Source organism: Pseudoliparis swirei, chromosome 3 (assembly GCF_029220125.1).
Source record: "Pseudoliparis swirei isolate HS2019 ecotype Mariana Trench chromosome 3, NWPU_hadal_v1, whole genome shotgun sequence".
Taxonomy (NCBI): domain Eukaryota; kingdom Metazoa; phylum Chordata; class Actinopteri; order Perciformes; family Liparidae; genus Pseudoliparis; species Pseudoliparis swirei.
Window position 1 is genome coordinate 9,649,643 of NC_079390.1, and position 23,366 is coordinate 9,673,008.

The 23,366-nt window shown below is 41.9% G+C and overlaps 2 protein-coding genes across 3 annotated transcripts in view; both read right to left on the reverse strand.

Moving 5' to 3' along the window:
* Positions 1 to 4,203, reverse strand: part of LOC130191953 (cell adhesion molecule DSCAML1-like) — a 55,332-nt gene extending 51,129 nt beyond the window's left edge. The window contains exon 1 of the mRNA XM_056411725.1: positions 3,981 to 4,203. Coding sequence (XP_056267700.1) covers positions 3,981 to 4,203 — 223 coding nt within the window. The remainder of the gene's footprint in view (positions 1 to 3,980) is intronic.
* A 2,276-nt stretch (positions 4,204 to 6,479) lies between these two features.
* On the reverse strand, positions 6,480 to 18,227 carry scn4bb (sodium channel, voltage-gated, type IV, beta b). Of its 2 annotated transcripts, none has more exons than XM_056411647.1 (6): positions 17,898 to 18,227; positions 17,336 to 17,595; positions 13,024 to 13,187; positions 12,722 to 12,941; positions 11,940 to 12,069; positions 6,480 to 11,780 (listed from the first exon to the last, which is right to left on the reverse strand). In XM_056411647.1, the coding sequence occupies exons 2-6, from the start codon at positions 17,397 to 17,399 to the stop codon at positions 11,684 to 11,686; spliced, it is 675 nt and encodes a 224-aa protein (XP_056267622.1). In that variant the 5' UTR covers positions 17,400 to 17,595; positions 17,898 to 18,227; the 3' UTR covers positions 6,480 to 11,683. The 2 variants fall into 2 exon arrangements, with proteins under 2 accessions (XP_056267622.1, XP_056267621.1); XM_056411646.1 differs by having other exon boundaries at positions 17,336 to 17,607.
* Positions 18,228 to 23,366: the final 5,139 nt, after the last annotated feature.

Sequence of the window (23,366 nt, forward strand, 5' to 3'; positions counted from 1 at the left end):
AGTGCTTGGTATTTTAGAAAAATCTTAATTCCCATTGTAACTCCATGCGTGTTCAATCTCTTCCTGCTGTGCCGCCTCTCCTTCACTCATCCTTCAGGTGTTTTTGGCACAGAAAGTTGCAACGGATGTTTTCGATAAGATGACGGAAACTGTGTGTGGAAACATACAGCAGCAGATGAAGAAGTGGGAGGAGACACGCTGTAAGAAGGGGTGTGAATTGAATATTGGTGGGATACGGGGGGGATGAAGATAGGTGTAAATTTATGGATAATCCTCAGGGGTCTGGCATAAGTAGGTGGTTGATGGGTGAAAAAGTAGGGGGAAAGGTTGCTGGGTTACATCTAATCAAGGAATGGGGTCTCAGTGCTCCCCACCTACTGTCTTTCTGTACACCCTGTCCCCAACAATCTGCTCGACACCCCACCCACAAACCAACACCCCCCCCCTTGCCCCCCTCCCCCCGGCCTGTGCTGTGTCAGTGAAAAAAAAGTGTGCTACTTCATCAGTCCCCTGGGACCTGCTCCCCCTCACATCAAAGCAGCCAGTTTCTCTCTTAATGTGAATATCAAATCTGTGGATCACAAGTCCCAGCACAGTCTGCATAAACTGCCCCTCCCCCAACCTTTAATTCTGCCTAGTGATGAGGGAGAGAGAGGGAGGGGAGTTACTGCGAGAGGAAGCGATGGAGGGAGGGAGAGATGGAGAGAGAGATGGAGATAGAGATGGAGATAGAGAGAGAGAGAGATCCAACAAAAACAACTACTTGCTTCATAGATTTGACATTTGCTGAACGCACCCTCCTTCTGAAAATGTGCAGGCCCAGCATCCAATAAAATTTGGAGGAGGTCTGGCTCAATCTAACAGTTCTAGGAAGGGGGAAAAACATTTCTTACTGTCGATGCCGTTCATTTGCATCTTTTTTTCGCTGTTATTTTAAATGATTAGTACTTATTCATAATCTCGTTTACGGACGAATGGGAGAGCAGGGCTGCCGGTGACGGAGCTGTGACATCCTATTGGCGAGCTGGGATGTGCAATGACTCTGTTTCTCTGCTGACAGTCTTACGCCAGCACACTTTGCCCAGCATTAGCCAACAACATTGATTAATTTAGTCGTTGTTGATTTGTGAAGAATAATTAACATTTGTGTTGTTTATTACATTTACCTGCTGCTCCTCGGGGTGAAAAGTGGAGAAGATGTAGATCAAGTTGTTTGATCAATCATCAGACATTGATATTTTCTATTTTAAAAAATGGCCATTTCTTTTTTCATATTATTGTTTAAGCACATACCTAATTTTCAACGAAAAGAATCAGAATCCTGTATACTAAGCCCTGAAAAGACCAAATTACAACAAAAGTCAGACTGAGTGCTTGGTATTTCTCCTTTAACCCTCTTTAAGGTGGGTGTTTTCGGCAAATTAAATAATGTCAGGTTTGAGCTGGTAAAAAAATGTAGGCCTGTGCCCCACCTGAGTAATGATTGGCACCCCTGTGGACCACACAGCTCTGTCATTGAGTGGCGACTGTAGCTCAGATTGCAGCTTTAATTGTGCAGCCTTGCAAAGACAGCACAGGGAATTGGACTGGGGAGGGAAGGGGGGTGCGGGGGGATTTTTGCATATTTCTATTTGTGGAGGGGGGAACAGTGAAGAGGACACGAGTGTACCAGGGTGAGGGATCACCTTATTGCTTTAAATTAAAAACGCAAGTTATATTGTTGGAATATTAGACAAATCTATGTATTTATTTAATTGTGTTTAAAATATAAAATGTTAAATACAACCTCAGAGTGGGCCTACAGCCTACGTTGACGTGGATTCTTTTTCACTGCTAATTAATCAACAACTACTTAGAATCTGTGAATTTCATTTAAAATTAAAGAAGAAAACACGTTTTTTGTTTTGACATGACCAATTAAAAATCACAATAAAATCCTTTAATCAGGTATTATATTTTTTAATTGCTGCAGAAAAATTATAGGCATTGTGCACTAATTGGTTATTGGTTATTAACTGTTATTACCCTTCAAGCCTTTTTTTCTACGCTCAGTTAATAACCCTAGTGGCTCTGTCTCTGGCATAATAGCAGCATTTATTTCATCAAACGTCTTGTGAAAAATGTAAATATATTTAAAGAATCTTGTACATAAATACATGATTGATCATGTACAATAAGAATATTGTACATAAATAAATGATTGATCTTCCAATTCAGCTCCTGCAGAAATAAGAAATGTGTCCACAAAACCAAGAGGGGTGTCCCCGTCACTCCTCCGCGCGCTTGCCAACACACACACACACACACACACACACACACACACACACACACACACACACACACACACACACACACACACACACACACACACACACACACACACACACACACACACAAACATACGGTAACACGAGCCATGAAGCACGCGCTGGCACACGCGCGAGCACGACGGCGGGGTCCAGGTGCGCTATTAGTGAGGAACATGACCGGGCAAGTCTATAATTTGCACCCACGCCCCTGGACTTTCTCATTTGGTGAAATAAATTTACACGTATTAATAAGATTGCGCAAAACCCAGAGCAGCTCTGAAATCACAGCTTTCCAGTTGAATAATTGCTTTATATCAATAGCAAATATTTGGAAACTTAGTGAATTAAAGAGAGTTGAGGAAAACTACACGGACAACAAACGCAGGCAGCACATATGTGACTAACTGCTAATTAATATACGCCAATATAAAAAAGAAAGATGCTTATTCAATGTGTGCGAAAATGTCGGAACTTAAAATGGCCTATTTTAATCATCTCGTCTGCATCGAGAACAGCCATATTCTCCTTCCAGCACACCATGCCCCAGACTTTTTGCTCAGTAAAGGTACACCTCAAACAGGATGTAAACATGACTCCAAACAGGCAACACAAAGGCCTGCAAAATGTTCTCACGTGGAGATTGTGTTGCATTCGTGTTATTTTTCGAGGCAGATTTATTCAGGATTATTATAATGCACTGTAATAGCAGAAGATCAACTTTGCAGCAGGGTCGCGGATTTACTGCAGATACTGAACAAGAAAGAATCCATTTAAACAAACAACCCGCCTTCTTTATTTTAAAACACAATTAAACAAAGGAGAAATTGCGGAGACTAAATGATTTAAATAAGGAGGACAAATCTGAATGCGCCAATTAAGGCCTTCATGTGGGAGTAGATCTATTAAACTATTAAGGCCGTCGTGGAGGAAAAAAAGGGGGCCGTTTTTTTGTGTGCAATCCAATTTAAAATGGGAACAATTTGTCATCACTCAAACAACGAATTAAACCCCTAAACATCGTATCCTAATTGAAAAGAGCATTTTTTTTGCTGTGAAGCGCCTGAGCCAAATACAGTCCATGAAAACAGCTGCAATTAGCAAATGCTACACAATGAGGGCATCAAGATATCACAAATCTGAAGAATTCCCATCAAAACTTTACAGAACTGCTACCTTTTTCAGTGAACTTGCTCTAAAATTGGTAATCAATGTATATAATTACAAGCCGATACATGTTTTCATTTTTCTCACACCCTCCCTCAGTATTTGCACCTCATTCTCCCTATTCAGCCATTTTACATATTCATAACCGGAGTTGGTAATGCGAAAACAATCCGTGCTATCAGCACCATCTGAGGCCGCTGCACAAAACCCCCAAAACAGTCAGGTAAAAATAAAAGCCCTTTACACCTTTACTTTCACAATATGTTTACCAGTTAGGCTAAAGCAGGTTTATACATTTAGATTGAAGAGAATATTTTCATTTATATTAATCCCTCATCACAGGGCATCCGATGATACATCAAAGCACGAGCCACACACACCATTCACCGCCACGAATCGATAGAGCATTCGATTAATTATCACTTTTCATTCAACTTAAAACACAGCACGACTCCAGCACTCGCCACACAGCATTTGGAATATTTGCAGCATTTCTTGTTCTCTTACCTTCTTGGAGAGAGTACAGCAGGAGTAAAGTTACAAGCCACATGCCATAAATAGCAGGTATATTTTTCAGGAATATTTGGCAATCCTGGCAAGTGTGAGGCGCGTTTTTTTGGCCAGGCGGGTCTCCGTGCTGGACTGGCGACTGTGCTCCCCGGAGGTCTCTCCAGCCCTGCTGCCCCGCTAAGCATGGAGGGGAAACGAGAGGCGCTTCAGCCCCGCCCATGTCCCTCCTCTCTTCCCAAGACTACTGTGCATACAAATCCATCCTCACTGCACTAATGAAGCACCGCGGAACGATGGGTCACAGCAAAGCCGACAGTTGATGTGAGTTGAACACTGGATGTAAGTCTAAATGGGTCCAAATTGACAGTTTCTGTGAGCGGTGGAGCTGCGCAGACGGATCTGTTGGCACCTTGGAGAGAGCGCACCCACCTGTGCGCCCCTGATGACCGCGTTTCTTTGCGCAATATGGATCTACAAAAACCGCCCAGGTGGCGGCGAAGACTCTTAAAATGTAGAAATGTCCTTTCTTCTGAGTTTCGGCTTTAATCACGGGGACGTGGAGCTACACCACCGACTAATGAATGCTTTTCTTTGTCTTTCGGAGCCATGGAACGTGCGCAGACATTTGCGCACAGATATGCACTGCAGATAGAGAGGAGGAGAGAGAAAGAGAGTAGCGGGGTGTGGGGCATGACACTTTCACACAGCAGGTGAATAACACAGCAGGTAAATCAGAGCTATTATCAAAGGTTTCAGTGAATTCTTTAAGCATTGTGAGCAACTTTCTACAGAGCTATATTTTTCTCCTTTTCACACAGCTCTCTGTTGCGCTCCCCTGCATCAGCATAAATTAGGACGGTAGGAGCCAGGACACTCCCAGTTCATAGAATATTTAAAGTCACGGTGGATGCCAGTGGAGGATCTGAGAGGGGTCTGCTGCAGCAGCCGCACAAGCTACAGACACAGAGAGACCAGTGAAACCAAATATAATGTGTTTTTTTATTGTGCATTTATGTTCATTCAGTTTGATTTGGGTCTGATTGATACACTCACTATATAGTTGACTGACAACACGTTTTTCTGCCACGCTTTCTTCAATAAAAGAACATATTTGGCATTAATGTATTCACACACACCTTTACGCACGTAGATGATCACTGCACTCAACTGGCCCCGAGGTTGTCAAAGCTCAGATTCGTATGTGATTAAACGTGTTCTGCCCACACAAGAACACATAAATAACCCCATATAAATGAATAAAGACATCTGAAGGTGTATTTAACGCCCGTGTGTCGGCTGTCTCTCATTGGAAACTTGGTCGTTTTTAAACTTAAACATCTTGAAGAAAAGGTCAGCGTCGCCTTCTCGCCTCTCACCACGCGGCATCTGATGTGACCGGAGGTTCACGCTTCTGACTCCCCACGCGGGTCACCGGTGACACCTGCTGGTTAGACACGTGGTTGCACATTTCTGCACCAGGATGTAGGGGTTCATATGTATGACCGTGGATGAGAAGTGTTCGTGGGACTTTGTATTAGTGTGAACATAACCCTTGAGGAGCTTTCATTTGCCGTAACTGCACCAATATTAGAAATATGAAATATAAATACTAAAGTGGGGATGTGAAGATGTTCTTTTATGTCAATTTCATAAAGTTTCTACTTTGTTTATAGAAAGCATAAAAGGGAGGAAGGAGCATGTCGATGGCCGGAGAGCAACACCTCCTATCTGAAAAAATCGCCTTTTTGACAATAAAAATGTTTTTTTATTTTTTAATGTATAATACAAAAGGATAAAAAGAAGAAGTTCCCCCACGTTTCCTGGATCATTTTGCAGATAGTAAGTTTTAGATTTTGGTGATGGATATGTGGTGAACACCTGCAACATCGACACTGGATGAAACTATCGAAGCTTCCATGTACAAAGTTGTATTTTTGCATTTTCCTTTGTGCAAAATGCCTTAACTTCTGCATAACACAACATTGGCCAATGGTGGAACCAGAACATAACAATTCCAACCAATAAGGTCACAGACGTCTGAGCAATTCCTCTCTCAACCCCTTCAAATATCAGAGGAGTTGAGTGTTGCAGGTATATATGTACAACTTAATTAAGTTTAAGTTTTGCACATTAAATAAAAAGAATGCTAAAAATGGACACAGCCGAGGCAGAGATGTACTGACCTTTAGCCTATAGGCTCCAAAACCCCAGGATACACTTCCCATGACAGCTGACAGCACTTGATAGTGACTCTCATTAGACTTTCCCTGAATGTATACGTTTGTACCGTCTATAAATTCAGATGACCTGATGACATCATCAAGAGGCATCTTCTCGAACTTGTAGCTGTCCCTTCAAATTGAGCATTTTTTCAGCAGGAACATTCACGAAGCATACACTCTTGGACAGGCCTGTTGTAATTGCTCTTTCTCGCTCAGCACAGAAAGAGTATCAAAGCACTAGTGTTGCACTTTCTATACAAATAACACCAGAGGACAGATTTTATTAAAAACTTTATTAGATTTCATGTTCCTATAATAAAGACATTAAGAGCTGATGTGCATGGGTGAGCGGATGAAACTGGAGACATCATTTGAGGGCGAGCCAGAGCATTAAAGGTGTACTGTCGGCAATATTTGTGTGCAGAGAGCAGCGGTGGAGCATGACTTGGTGAGGCTATATACGCCGCGCAGGGTCGGATCAGCACAGGGGCTCCAGTCCACATCAAACTCCTCTCTTGATCTTCCCCATCCACCTGCATCCCGTCAACACAACTCCCTGATGCACATCTCTGACTGTTGTATTGCTCACAGAACTGTCACAGTAACTCAACGGTGCGATGTGACCCACTGTCACTTCTGTTGTGATTTGCATAGAGTTGCTTGTCATCATGAGGCCCTCGCTGTCACAATCTCAACATTAGCCAAAAGCCTTTCTCAATTCATTGATTAGTGAGAAAAAAAATCCAGTTGCTATTTAACCCAGTTTAATTAGACAATAACTGACAGAGATCTTCCACTCAGAGAAAAATCATGCTTCAAGAGTTAAATCAAATTATTGCAATTGAATGATTTGATCCTGCAAAACATTGTATTTATGTCTCCAAAGTCGCAGCAACAGCCTGAAAGTTAAGACCTGATTTTCTGACAACACAATTCCTAGACAGCGGATTTTCTCTCTCTTTTAAATCAAACAATAATATGGAAAATATATGACAAATGTATATTATCCACAATGTGTTGCAACTTCTTTCACAAAATAAACCCTTTATTGCAGCTTTTTTGGTGAAATTTTGCCTTTCTGTCAGTCTGATCTAATATAATTGTTCCATCCATAATAACCTGTTGTTTCATAGCCAACTTAAAGGAATAGTTTTTATATTTTGGTTGGTAAACTTAGTTTAGCAAAAATAAAAATGGTAGCCTACCAGCAAGCGGAAACAGTTAGCTTTGCTCAATCCAGAAATAAAAAAAATCTGCCTACCAATAAAGCTCACTAACAAGTTATATTGTACATTAATAGAGTTTTGTTGACACTGTGCAGTTGCCAGGCGACAGTGGAGACTCAAGGAGCATGTTAACAAGGTTATAAGTGAGTTTTAGAGGTGTCGGTAGGTGGATTGTGTTAACCTAGGAGAAAGCTACGCTAGCTGTTTCCCTCTTTACTAAACCTGATCAAGATAACTAGCCAGACACTAGAGTGGAATTCATCTTAATCTCGGCATGAACGCAAATTAGCAAACTACCAAAACTATTCCTTTAAGACTGATTCCCCTACATTTCCTGCCGTTTCAACAGGAAATACATCACATAGAGAAACTAACGACCTCCTTACATGAATATTTCCTTATTTGTGCATTTGTTTGGTTCCTTCTTATTTCACTTGGATGATACGTGACAAACTGAGACTGATTTACATCAGATCCCGTCTAACACAAACATATACATGTTTTTAAAGTGCCCAACACATCCCCTTTTACAATATTGCTGCAGTGACTATAGACTGGAGTCACTTTAACGTGGAGGCACATTATTTTAAACATAACCATCAGAAGCTCACACTTCACTGTACAGTTGGCGAAGCTAACACCTGCTGAGACTGGGGAGGTACATTCATATTTCATAGATGACCTGACCCAGTGCTTAGCCACACATCTGTTCCACTCTCCAGAGGTATTTCTTTTTAAAGCCAGACATTCATTGTCTTGAATGTGCAAAACATGCATGTGTATATTGTATATGCAGGTGAAGGAGTATTTCCCTGTTTTTGAGTGTGATGCAGATACAGTTCATTCATCTCCTAATATGATGCTCAGCAGGAGCCATCCCTGTTTATTAGTCAGGGCTTCATTTGCTTAAACAGGGTTAATACTTGAACTGCAGTCCCCCTTCTCAACCTGCTATCTGAGACGGGACCCTGTGATCACTGAGAGAATGAATATATGGGTCATTTACTGTACGCATGGGCAGGGGAACTGGGTTTATCTTTTTCACAGCTATACACATTATTTATTGAAAAGAGTAAAACATTGACTGAATGGAAAAGAGTGTAGGGAAAACGAGCCTTTTGCACAAGCAACTATATTGAGGCTGATCCAGGCGTAGCCTCCAGTATCCATGGCCCCATCACCAACTTGTGCTAGCGTTAGCAAGGGTTAGCACGATGACATTAGCATGGTGTAAAATGGGGTTAACAGTTAACCTCAGAGCTGACTCTACCAGTGATAGTACATTGTACCATCTTTTTTGGCTCTCTTCGAAGGCGGTCGCATTTTTCTTCCCTCTCCTCCCCATGACCTTCCCTTCCCTGCTTGGCTCCTATCGTCATGTCTTGTCTTGTTTTATACTTGAGAGACTCTCTCAGCATCGCTCTTCGAACTAAAAACCATGGACCTGATCAACTGGTCTCTTAACGCAATTGACACCGTCTTCTCGACGAGAAGCTCGGGTTCGGGGGAACCTGCCTGTCCTGCCGGGACGTGTGTTGCTGGTTACACGATGGACGCGTGGGGGAAGTGGCGTGTCGTGTGCCTAGCAGCCCTTTCCGTGGAGGACGTAGAAGACATCTACCTATTCGGAACTATGATTACAGGATTTCTGCTGTTTGGATTTGGCGCTGCCCTGGTTTATCGGAAAATTAAGGAAACGGTGACAGCTGTTAAAAGCCCCCTAAGGCTGCCCGACATGATTGACGCGTTGGGCAGAGTTGTTGGCACTCAGACTGTGGCATTAAACCGCCAGAATGACAACATCGTGGAGAAGCTGACGGCTCTGCAAATGAAATTGGATCGATTTGAAATCCTATTGGGAAATGGGAGGAAAATGGAGGAATAGTAGTTGCGCAAATTCTAATGCAGCTACTGGAAGACCAAACAATCCCAATCTTATCTGCTTTCGGCTCCCTCTACCAGAACGGGCTTTGGCCAAGGCCGTTACTGGAACAACAACTCCCCCGAAGATCACTGAAGCGAGAACCTCTCTCATTCCCTTCCCCCGATCCACAGACACCTGTGGTTGTTTTCTCCCCAGGACCCTTCAAGGCTATCTCCATGGCAACGACCATCTTGCGGTCTGAGAACTCTGTCTGTTGTGGCCTGGGGGAGGACGACATATCAGGCCACGCACACACGAACTTTCAACATACTGATTTGCATTCACTACCCCCCCCCATCCCACGCCTTCGTCTGCTTCGTCCCCCCAGTGTGACAGGACGGGGTCTGTGGCTGGCGCTGTAATGGCTGACGGACCGGGCTGGCTGCTTGTCGGTGCTGGTCACCTTCTGCCTCCAATGGCTGGGCTTAGATCACCCAGTCTTTGGCTTACCTCCCCTCCCCCCTTCCTACTCGTTGCAAGTCATGTTTAAGATGTATGTGCTTATGTGCTAAGGTGTTTTTTCCTGCTCCCACACTGTACCCCTCTAGGGGCATAGTCGGGGGGTTGTTTTTTTCTTGCCTCTCTTCCCTCATGTTATGCTGTAATCTTCCATCCACCCTTTCTTTGCAATTTCGTTGCTTTTGTACCTGTACTCTAGTCAATGACAATAAAACCGAATACCATACCATACCATACCAACCATGTTAAGTTGTATTCCCAAAACGTATGTATTTCTGATTTCAAGCATTGTATCTAAAATATGGCCGATGTTGCCCATGCTTAAATGCATTGATTATAAGCAGTATCATCAGAGGATCATTCCTCATCTATAGGGTTAGCTTCAGGGGAGTGTATATCAGGTGAGTGCAGAAGCTTTTTGCATTACTACTGTTTGCTGAGCTTTATAAAGTCTTTTGCAATATATAGTCGTCCTCGCTGGCAGAGGAGCGTAGAAGCACTAACAGGCACCTGCGTTTTATATCAAGCAAAGAGAAGCTACAGGATGAAGAGCTGGGCTGAATCCTGCAATATTCTGTCAGGGCCATTCGTGTTAGCGCCCGGTTTTCTTTTACTACAGTATCTGCGAAATAGATGATATTATTTTGATTTAGTTGATTGAAAGGTTACTGTGAATTTGGTGTGAGGATTCAGCACAGCTTCAACTAAATTACATTATTTCCTGTCTCAAGCACTAAGAAAAGTGTGTTTTGACTTCAGATTAAAAACAGTCAAAGTTGACATGCTTTTAATGTATACCGGCTGTGGCCAAAGACAATGATCGTTGTATCAAGAATACCAACCACTTTTTAACAGAGCACAACTGTGCAAGAATGATATACAACAGTTTTTCTTCTACTTCATGAATACCCCCCCACACACACAAAAACACTATTTAATAAAGTGTACACAAATTCACACAAATATACCCACAATTGAATACATGTGCACATGGTTGCTTTTAATGTAAGGAATTCAAAAATAAACCATCAACCAGAGACACTAAGCTTCCTGCTTGTTACCAAGCATGCTTTCACTGAGCTTACACTCACAGAATACCTGTAAACATGCACGATTCCCAATGGGAAATATCCAGATATCCACCAGTAGATGAACAAATCCAAATAGCATGTTGTTACGATGCAGACCCTGATGTTAGAGTGGGGAATCAATCAGTTGGACAGGTTTCAGAATATTTCTTTTTTGTTTTGTTTAGAGTGTTATGCTTTCTTTCCTTTAAGGTTGCACTTCCTTCACTGCTGTTGTCTTCACTGTCCATAATGAATTATCTGTGCCATATTCGAGACTCTACAGATAACTTGGCAACAATGTCTTCCTTAGAGACATTTTGGACTTGATATTAATGCTTTGTTGCGTGAATATTAAGACCAATAATGCACATTTCATTGAGTAAAAGTGCAGTAGCTTGTAATTGTTTAACTGTCAGAACCATTTAATTCCAAAGATAACGCCTTTAATGGGTTTTTTTCTGGTAATGTGAAGAAGGCAAATGTATGGGAGACCAGGTATAGGAGGGGAGATGTAAATATGATATCCTATATCCTAAACAAATCAAGTCTGAGCATCTCTGGTTCGTGCACTTATATATTGTGAGTACATTTTAAATAAGTATGTGTGCACTGATTTGCACGCTCTTTAGTTGTATATCATCTGACACAGTTGTGTGCACATGTATATATTCCCCTGTGGAGGCCACAGCCAGTCAGTTTTTAAGATCCAAACGTGTGCAAATACATGTGCAGATAGAAATATATGCAAAGAAGATAAATAAATATGAGTACTCATATTGTTTTATATACATGCACTTTCTCATTTCTTTTTTGGCGTTGGTTTTGAGTCAGCTTTGGATCCTGAAAGGCCATTTTCTGTGTTGTCGATCCCTGATGATGTTACAAGGCACTCCTTACTGCAGTGGCGGAGGAGGAAAGAAGGAGAAGAAGAAGTTAGGACTGTACATGCATGGCAGGCAGCTCAAAGAAACATCTGGAGCTCACGCCATACTCTGATGACACAGTGTGAAATGGTTGCACTGCTGGTAAATATCCAGGTGGCTGTGAAAACTCACTTTCTCTCCTCAATCTTGGAAAGAACATAGATAGTGAGGTTCTTGAGCCAGATGAAGCCCATTAATGCTGCGATGGCTCCGCCCACAGCGGAGGCTATCATTATGGTCAGCCTGTTGTCCACCACCCTCACTGCAGACATTAACAAAGCACCACAGCACTGATGATGCAACAACATATACAAATAAACTGTAGATAAACTGCATGATTAAACTTACCGTGTGCTTAAAAACTAGAACATGCTTAGTTTAATAGGTGAGAAAGATAATCCGCTATCTTGGATTGTTTGTCTTTGTGTGTGGAGGACCAAACCATATGAAAAAATAACAAACATTAAATCAGACATAAATTAATTCCACACTCTTTATTTTTCTCTTTTACTGTCACCTCAAGATTTATTTTCCTTCTGTGGGATCTTTTTTTCTTTCCCAAATCAGGCTAAACATTTATCCTGCAATATTGTCTTTGTATGTGGCCTGATTTATCTTATCATCAACAGTGAGCTGTTCCCATTTGTGATTAGCCAACATATACAGTACAGTATGTCAAGGCATATAGGAAGATCTGTAGGGATGTGTTGTCATATTGGGCAGTTCCCATAATTTCTGTTGCTTAAAGAAGGACATTTTGGTTTGGTGGATAAATAATGGGCTGAAGATTGATTGGGTATGTTTGTAAAACTAAATCCACTGCATATAGAACTAAACAACTAATATAGCTTTGCCTGAAGACCTCCATTTAAACATAATGAAAGGAAAATAAAGCATAAACCTTGACCACTCACATTCGTCCACCACGATGAGTGTGAAGATGGCACTGTGGTTCCTGCCCTTCTCTTTGGGATTGCGTCCAAAACAAGTGTACATGCCTGCGTCGGCAAAAGTGATGTTCCACAGCAGGATGGAGACGTTGTTCTTAAGGTTCATCCCCACAAAGTCCACCCGCTCTCGAAATATTTCCACATGTGGCTCCACCCCCTCGTTCACTATCAATGACTCACACACCTGATGGGACCAACAAGCCATCAATGACCCACAACGACCGAACAAGTTACCTGAGCACGACTCTCTCTCAGAGGGTTCTTACCTTCAGCATGGTGCCGTTGTCATCATATTGCCAGTTGAAGTAGAGGTCCTGGATGCCGATACAGCTGGCGTATGTGCAAGGCAACATGACTGTGCTGCCATTGACGGCCTGCAGAAAGGGAATCTTCCCAACAATCATCTCAAGGGCCTGAACTGACCACACACCTGAAGAGAGGGGGAATAGAAACCACAACCAGATGAGACTACACAGGGCACACATCCACTTCACAGTGCAGCAGTGTTGTGTGAACACAAAGCCAACGTCTGCTTCCCGGCATTAGGTCAACATTTTAGTGGAATACGATTGTTTAATTTCTTGATGAGAGTTAGATGAGAAGATCCATACCACTCTCCTATCTGACTGTTAAATATGCGACTACGGCCAGCAGCCAGTTAGATTTACATACACACTAGAAACAGTTTGTCTGGTTCACTCTGCAGGTAACAAAGTCCACTCAGTCTATCTTGCGAAAATGATATGTTCCAACAATTTAAAATGTATGTTTTTACAGGGCATTATGTTCCAGAATGTATCTTGCCTGAGAGCATGCAGTAACTTCCTAATGTCTTTTCATATTTATGAGAGAACCAGCAAATCCTTCAAGTTACTGCTCCCAGTGTCTTGAAATAGTCTTGATTGTGTTACCTTCGGTCAAAACTTCCAGTCTTTATGCTAAGCTATGCTAATCAGCTGCTGTCCTGAACTGTATGTTCACGTATTTTATTGTGTCTGTATCAATATTTTCTTACTCTCTGCAAGAAGGCAACCACACATAATGCCTGCAATGTTTAACTATTCCTTTAACCCTTGTGTTGCCTTAGGGTCATTTTGACCCGAATCAATATTACACCCTCCTCCCGCCTTTGGGTCATTTTGACCCGATTCAATGTTTCACCCTCCTGTTACCTTTATATTTACTAACATATTTTACCCTTTGGGTTCAATTTGACGCCAGCAATTAAAACCTCCAGAAAATTATTAGAATTAATATTGTTTTCCAAGTTTAAGTGTGAGGCACTTTATGTTTGTTTGTTGACGACCGAAAGAACACCGACATTAAACATTGAATGGGGTCAAATTAATCCTAAAGCGGGGGGAGGGTGTAATATTGATTCGGGTCAAAATGACCCTAAGGCAACACAAGGGTTAAGTTCAGCATCCAGATTGCTTAATGTCCAAAACCCATATTTCATCTCGCTTACATTAAATGCACTACCTATGTTCATTCTATTTTACAAAGATACATCCAGGTACATTCAAGTTAGATTTTCATGATTTCAAGAACACATTATAACATAGAATAAACTATTATTGGTGCTTGACTGGTCACACCCTCAGTCCCATGAGACCACAGAGTCCTGGCTGTGACACTACTTTATGTACTGTAAATAAGAGAGGATGAAATCTGCTGGGCCCATTGTAAGAACTGTAAGTGAACACTGGGGGCACCGACAGACGGCATCAGGAAGCCCCAGTGATTAAACTGCAGTGTTTCATTTTATAGTTTCTATATAATTTTGTTTCCTCGTTAGTATCCCACCTACTGTTTATGTGTCAAGGTCACAGGTATCAAATTGTCACAGTATATCAATTTAATAGGTCAAGGACCGACCAACGGTCTGTTCTCTCCCTCTTCTACACCATTAAAGCTCCCCAATGCTTCCATCTAGTGTGTGATATGTAAACTGCATGCTCACACGGTGCTGTGCAGAACTCGGACACATTTGATGAGGTTTTAGAGAGAAAACACAACACCGGATAAGATGAATGTTTTCACGAGCAGCTGTATTTTCTGTAGCTTCTCTCATTCCCACGATTCTGTTTCGTGTGTAATGCTTGGCTGAAAACGTGTTCAAGGTCAACATATGACAAGCAACAATGCAGCAAATAGAGAATACTATTGATTAAAACAGCAGACATGGCTCTACAAAGAGGGGCTGTGGCATACTGTATATGGACATGTTGTTGATTCAGCCTCATCTCTCCTTCGCTATCTGGCAAAACTCACTCTCTCCAATCTTTTCCCTCAGCTGGTCCAATGCAGCACAGTGAGCTTGCAAAAACAGCAATAAAGCAGCGGCGAGAGAGCAGCAGCATCCCCCCTCCCGTCTCTCTCCTCGTTCACATTGTACAGTGTCACTTTGTTTCTTCAACCTTTCACTATATTTGTGTTATATATATTCTAATCTATTTGTCGTCACTGCAGCTGTTAACAAGAGACCCAGAACAACATGATCATATTTATAATATTTCTAATCAAAGTTTTGTTTTGCAAGGTAAAGTGTTGGAGCTTCAGTTATAAAAGTAGAACAGTGATGCTCCAGTTTCCAGCCTTTAAAGGTCAACTTTAGAATATCTCACAACATGTGTTCACCACATCAAACGTTATATTCAAATCACAGAATGCTACAGCCTGGCCATCATGTTAAGTATGTTAAGTATCAGCCTCTAGCAGTTGTTAGAGGCTGATACTTAACATGATAGGTAGGAGCTTAAAAGAATATTATAATGACACATCAGCTGATAATACTATCCTTTCCCCCCCCACACTTTTTAAATAATCTTTGCTAAATTGTGATGACCAAGAGTTGTGCTCTCTGGTAGATAAACTATAAAGTGACACTAAATTATTTCAGACCTACTTTGGCATTCACACCAATACAGTTGGTACTAGATCGCCTTTCTTTGAGATTTCATGAAATATTTTAGTTAAAGAAGAGACACTAACCATTGTTATTTAAATCCAAGGTGTACAAGGCGATGTATACTGGTTTGAATTGTTAGAATGACAAAAACAACAGAAAAGCCAAAATGCAGAGACATAAAACAGCTTCTTCTGCTTAACAAGTACTGTATAGTGTAGGGCACCTTTTTAAGCACCTCATTATACAATAGAACAAACAAATATGATGGTAACTCATGTCATACTGCTGATGCTTATGCAACTGCGGTAGCATCTCTCTCTTTCTGCTACATGTCCACCTGCATCTGCTAATTACGTCTTCCATGCAGTTTTTGTTATGTCCAAAATGTTTGCACCTGTGAGCAAGAAATAGCTATTCTTGAACTGAAAACAACATCCAAATGTTTACCCGGCAACACAATCCCATCGTCAGTCAATTTGTGTAAATGGGAGATGAATATTTTTAACTTATTGAGAATTGTTGATGTGATCCATTTAACAAGGCCAGGAACATTGTGAGGTAGTTTTAGAGTCTACAGTTCCAGCACATTGTGTCACAGACCGGTCGCACATAGATCCTTTGTTTTAATGCGTGTTGGCTGCACTATTGCTGCACTGACGCTCCACACACACAGACATATTTACTGTAAGTACTGAATGTAGCAACAATGGCAGAAAAGGGTATTACAAATAGTGAATTGTCAGATAACGGATAATGCAGAATAAATGCAGGATGGCAACATAAATTGTAAGCCAGAGTACGAAGGATTTTGATTCCAATGTGATGCTTTTCTCCAAATAGGAAACACTTTAATGCAGATGTGTGGATGGGTGTCGCCTGTTGCAAACAGAATCCAATATTCACAGCTGACCCACTATATCCAAAACAGCAGCAATGCACTTAAGACAACAATATCAGATCTGGATACCTACTGTGCTGTAACTCTATGATCACTGCAAACATACTCTGTTTTAATATATTGATTCATGAATAAATGGAAACTGGGCAGATTTTTTACTGCCCCACGTGACTCTGCTGCACTATTACTGCAGACACATCTCCACTGTAGCCAATCAAACCTCTGGTCTAGAGGGCCTGACGTTCTGACACGACCTTCCCATCACAAGGGCCACCATATAAGTGCTTTTTTAGTAAATACAATCCCAATCAAAACCAATAAGGATCAAAGATAACAACAAACTATTGACCAATTACTTAATTCCCAACAAGCACATTTCAATGTAAACATTCAGTCCTTGTCCCTTTCTGTGTTTCAAGGCAGAAGCAGCAGCACGTTTTGCTCCTGGGATGAAACACGCAACCTTCAGAAAGAAAACCTGCCCGGTCTCCGAAGTAAAACCCTTCTGCGAAACCTATCGTGTACTGACCTAAATACAAACGCAGTCAATACTGACGTAGGTCAGAAGCTGATGAAGGTCAATGTCAAATATGCCACATCATCAATGTTCTGCATAACAACACAAACACACATTGACAGGCTGTTGGTATTCAGTAAGGAGTGAGAGGGAACAAAACAAATGGGAAGTTTTCAAAAAGGAGAGATGAGCAAATGGGCTGTAGCATAATGATCATGGAGAGAATGGAGAGAGGTGAAGTAAAGACATTACCGAGCAGCGTAGAGAGGATCAGGCCCAGCCTCGGTAGTTGAACTCTAAACCACTGGACCTCCATGGCAGCCAGATCTGTTCATAGACAGATTCTGCTGCAGGATCCAGCGGCCCCTAGATAGCTCGGACAATATCCTTTGGCACAACTTGGCCTCTCTGGTACTCTGGATTGAATCTAGAATATGCGGCCTGGGTGTCTGGACCCCAAATGAGGCACGTCCCGGGGGGAGGGAGCAGGCCCGCTTAACCCCAGAGCACTCCTGTGGAAAGGACTGTAGGTTAGACAGAGGGCGAAGGCGGAGAGAGAGAGAGAGAGCGAGAGAGAGAGAGAGGGGGGGGGAAGTTAATCAACTGAAATATTTAAATGGGACATTACCTTTCTAGAAAAGCACAGACAGTGTACAGTAAAAAAGGATTTCTATACAGACAGTTTATGTATGCATGTTTCCTGCATGCATGAGTCTTCATGCGCAGACAGAATCCATTGGACTGGATGTAAAAGGCTGCTTAAGAAAATACAAAAACATGAAAACATGCACAGTTCATATTCTGTCCTGCCTACCTGCCCCTGCAGTCGGTGTTTCCTCAAAGGCCGGCGGGCTGCCTGCACAGCTGAGTCAGTGTGGACAGGACAGTGGCGAACACTGCACACAGTTTAGGGTTCACTCAAGGAGAATCCGCCAGCCGGCACTTTTACTGCAGAGCCAGCCACACTATCAGCCCCAGCCAGGATGACAGAAAATGAGAGAGGAGAGATGGCGACACACAGAAAGACGGAGAAATGTGGAGCGACGGACGGATAGGAGGGAAAGCTGCTGTTCTCATTCCCCCTGAGCACAGCACCAATGACGCTGACTCTTCTCCCTGCCCGTCCCTCCGGCTACCTCGCAACTTTTCCCTGTCCTCTCCGTTGGCTGCATGCCACCTCTCTCTCTCTCCCTCTCTCTTTCTCCCTCTCTTTCTCTCTCGCTCTCTCTTCCCTCGTCTCTCTGTCTCCCCTCCCTCACCTGCCCCTGTTTCCACTCGTATTCTCCTCCCCTCCTCCATCAACCCCATTCACTCCTCCCCTCTCTGCTTTCCTTCCTGCCTCACCCTCCTCCCCATCTTCCGACTCAGGGCGTGTATGCAGACTCAGGCACTTTTCTCAGAGTGTTTGTGAAGATGAGAGAAAAGTTCTGCAGTGCAGGTTGGGGAGGAGGCTGTGTAATGCAGCCCCAGGGCTGGGCCAGACACACGGTCCAATATCAAAACTCTCCATTCATAAACAGACGTGTTCTTTCACTGCAATGTGACTTTCCAAGCTTTTCCTGTCTTATTCTGATTCATTATTTTCTATTTCTTTCCCGAGATGGACAGTGCGACATTTTCCCCTCTTGTCCTGAAAGGCAAGCTCTTGCCGGGACTCCTATTCCCCTGGCTCTGAATAATCAGCTTCCTCAGCCTGACGTGTGCATGTGTGTCCTATTCCATGCCTAGAAGGTCAAGCTATCTTGTACATCATGAGGCAGCCGACACTCTCTTGAGATCAGTGCAATGCGGCTGCAAGTGCATTATGATATGAGGCGGTGTGTGCAGTCATGTTTCACAACAGGACAGCTCCTTTCCCATAAATGTGCACACATCAGTCATCAGCAGCCGACCAATAGCATCTGGCTGCATTATTCACTGCAGGACACGACTAAAAAAGTGCTTAGCTCAGTTTTCCAGATATGATTAGTGCATTTTAGACCCTGTTAACATGACATTCATACACTTAAGGTTATATGCTTGCCTGTTAAAAGCCATCTATTACTGGAAATAGAAGGTGACTAAGCAGTTATTATGGTTTATTGTTCATTAGAAAAAAGGAGTACAGTAAGAGGTTAATATTGGAGAAAAAAAAGGAGAATTGAGTGTTAACTGAATGCAACTGCGACCATGTGACAGAGTGTGCTATCTGAGCCAAGGTACAGTTACACAAGCAGAGGACAAGGGGACAGCTACACATTCCTTTGGACTTAACATCACCGTTGTTTTTTTCTTCCGCTTATACAACTATTTCTTTCACATTAGAAGAAAAGGTAAAGTGTGCGACTCTAAAGGGCTTTAACTGAAATCTACATCAGCAGATTCAGTTATAAAGACCGATGCAGGTACCTGCCATTCATTATTAATTGAGCTGGTTATTATGCACATAAGCCGACTCGATGAGAAGGCATCTTTTTTCTTTACTAGCTCATGCAAAAGATTACAATACATATGGGTCTTCTTTTGTGTTAGAATGATAGGAAATGTGTTCAAGTCAAATGTCAGCTGTTATTTTCATTCAATATCCATATAGTATATCTAGTATATATAGTATAGGCAATATACAATAGTGAGGGGAATGGACAGTCACAGCTGACTCAGCAAAACTATGCCAACACAACAGAAATATCCACATCAAAGTCTATTCTTTTTCACAGTACGATGAGTGAACAAACTGAATCCATAACCGTGTAAAATAAAACCGTATGCAATTGTAATCAATTAGATTTTCCAGTGCCTGAAAAAATAGTCATGAGGATGACAAACAAACACCAACAAAGACCAATATGGTCCAAGAAGTGTGGCGCGGGATGTCAGGAGGTGAAGTGGGGGGTTGCTTTGACGGATGTGGAGCTCTAAGCTGAGAGATCATGTGGCCAGGCTGCAGGCTGCAGGCTCACCGCTCTCCTCTCCTGGCCCCTCCACTGAGTGGCAATGCAGCAGCAGTGGGAACTCTTCCAGAACTGCAAAGGAGAAAAACAACAGCATTATGCTGCAGAAGGTCAGGGTGCTGCTGCAGACCTCTGCAGGACAACTGCAACGACAGGGAGGGCTCATAGACAGTCACACAAACATAAAACCATCTTGTATGTACGATGTGAATAGTGATGTAACCCATATCATCATTCAGATGCCATGTATGTGCACGCTCAGCAGTTAAAGTCACGTAGGTGTCATTTGCTCTTACTGCAGCAAAACGTGTGCTGTTCCAAAGGAAAGAGACACGTCTCAGTGATCCCTGGAGTGAGTTAGAGGAATACAAGTACCTCCACGATGTACACATACACATCAGTGGTGGAAGAAGTATTTCGCTTTTTACTTGAAAAGAAGCAGTAAATTACAATACTGTAAAATACTCCATTACAAGTTAAAGCCTTGCATTCAAAACCTCCCTTAAGCAGAAGTACAAGACCACTTAGATTTGTACAAATGTAAAGTACTTGTGTGGTTTCTTTGACTTGCATATTATATGTATTACATTATCAGATATATAATAACTTAAGAAGCATTTTACAGTAACTACTGCAATATTTTAGTTCAGTTTAATCAAGGTAGTAAAGGGGTCCCAAGATAAATATATATATATATATATTTGTGACCACTGCACTAGTACACAAAAGAATCACACACATGGCTCCCCTGTTGTCTTCTTAGCTGTATGCTGCATTGATTTAATTAACAATTTAATTATAGTCACCTCATTGTCTCTGGTAACACAGATATGTTTCAGCTCTGTACTGTTGGGGCTATCTGGTGAGCATTAGCAGCTATAGAGATAGCCCCAATCAATTAATTAATGAATACATTCAGGTAGTATTACTATTGGGTTTTTTTAAGGAAAAAGAACCAGCGATGCTTAAAAAACACATTATAACAAATACATGAGAGGCACAAGCTGGAGTGACTAAAGAAACAGAGATTTCCCTGAGGAGTTGGTCGAGACTAGAACAGAGCTAAAGGAGAGGAGATGATAGATGTACATCGATGTCATGTAACTGCTAGATGTATAAATGAGCAACTTCAAAATATCAACTTAGGCCGAAGATATCCTTGTTTTTTATACTTATACACAAGACAACCAACGCTGCAGACAGATGCAGGATACCCGAGGCAGCACCATCATGCGCACAGGAAATGAACCTTTTCCCTTTTTAGATCTCCGACTTTGAAAGATGATATGTAATTGTTAACTAATTCCTGCTGCTCCCTGGTCAGCACAGACAGTTATTGCAGTTTTATAAGAACACATATAATAGGTTTAAAAAATGATGGAAGTACAAATAACTGATACACATCTGAAATAAAACAAGAGGCTCCAACGACATTGCACATTTTTTGGGGATACAACCGGTTTAATGTGTAACAATTAGAGCTGTCAATCGATAAAAAAAAAAAAACTAATTAATCGCACATTTTGAAATTCATTAATCGCGATTAAAAGTTTTTTTTTCTTCTAAAGACTAAATCTTCTAAATGAATGAGTAATCCCTTCAGTATTTCAGACACTTGTTTAATTGTATTCTTTTTTAAAGACAAAACTTCACACAGAGCTGTGTTTTCAAAGAGGCTCCTATACCTATAAAGTGCCAGAGAGGTATTTAATATCGTGGATGATAAATTGTTTCTTCAGTGAAACATCCAGATTAGTAAACAAAGGTGTATTAGAGACCCCATTGGTCCTGTCACATTTAACACTGAACAGCAGCAGAACCAGTGGCCTTGATAACTGACTGACATTCAAATGGAGTCTGGACTCATTTCCTCGATTTTACAAAAAAATGTAATTTCACCTTTTAAAGGCTTTTGCATGTGACACATCCCAGTGTTTCCCCCACCATTCTATCAGCATATATTCAGCATGTCATTCTGTCTCCACGTGTCGTTCACTCTTCTCGGCTCGCCGTCTCGCGCGCGGCAGAGCTCCATGACGGCGTGTCTGCGCGCGCATCGGGGCGGAGCAACAACAAAAAGTCACCTGCACCTTCCGCCCCGCGTCACCGTCACGTCGCCCTCTGTGAATATCGAGGAGCAGACGGGAGGAAGGAGGCGGACTGCCGCGGTTTGACACTCAGGAGTGCAAAAACTTCAACGCACACCGGAAGTAAACAAAGTTGCGTTAATTGCGTTAAAATATTTTAGTGCGTTAATCGCGGCCAAATTAATCGCATAGATTAACGCGTTAACGCTGACAGCCCTAGTAACAATACATTATATTTAAATGTATCAAGCTTATAGAATACATATTCATTATCATAGGCCTGTAAAAAGAAAGCTAAACTATAACTAAAACTACTGCAGCTTTCAGATAAACAGAGTAAGCAGGTACCCTTGAAATTAAACGTAAGTACAGTATTGCCAGTAATGTAGTGTTTTGCCCCACCAAGACAGAAATGACTAAATACTGTTATAATCTTTTTGTTTCGATGTATAATAAGTTTATTAATTCCAGTTCAGTTGATACAGTATGCCAAAAAAAGTGCTAACAAAGCATTACATTCCTTGTGACCCAACGTGTATTATTTCTTACCCATCATTAACTGTCTCTGTCATATTAATTCCATTAAAAAAACGAGTGAATTGGCCGGAAGAGATTTGAAATGAAACAGTTAACAAGCACTTAACCCATTCAGAGACAGAACCTGTTCAACGGGGTCCTTTCATAAGTACAATGTATAATGAGCAAAATAATCATTGTGGAGAAGTTTGTGTTCCCACGTATCTGAGGATAGTCTCTCTCCAACGGGACTTCAAAAACTCTTCTACGTTGACTGCACACTTGAGTTTAGTTTGAGCTTGTTTAAGAGAATGGATATACAAGTCTGGATTGTGTTTAAGTAAACAGAAATAAATACTCACTAAAACACCACTTGTGGACAATGTAAGAGAGTCCATGGTACCACCAGGGGGTGATGTGTCCTTCAGGCCTCTGCTGTTGTTCTGATCAACAGGAGCACTCTCACATTTTCCAATGAGTTATGTATATGTGTATTCAGTAGAATCAAAAATGTCCTGGTGAGATTATTAGACAAAATATATCTTTTTTCCAGGTCCTATTTTGCACTCTTCGATCCACAAATTAATCAAACTATGAGCGCAACTCAGCTTCACAGGAAGTGAGACTGTAACTCATTGTCCCAAACAGGAGTGGCTGCTGGTTGGTATTTCACACTCACTCACCCAGTTTCTTCTCCTTAAGAGGCGTTTGGTTTCCACACACTGAACATATTAATCAAAACTTAAGCAA

Bases quoted from the DNA above. Each gene is read 5' to 3' on its own strand.
- scn4bb (XM_056411647.1), bottom strand. From the start codon at position 17,399: ATGGAGGTCCAGTGGTTTAGAGTTCAACTACCGAGGCTGGGCCTGATC. The intron at 12,070-12,721 runs GTGAGTGGTCAA...TAATGTCTGCAG, and splicing joins ACTCATCGTGGTGGACGAAT to TGAGGGTGGTGGACAACAGG. The intron at 11,781-11,939 runs GTGAGTTTTCAC...CCGCCACTGCAG, and splicing joins TCCAAGATTGAGGAGAGAAA to TAAGGAGTGCCTTGTAACAT.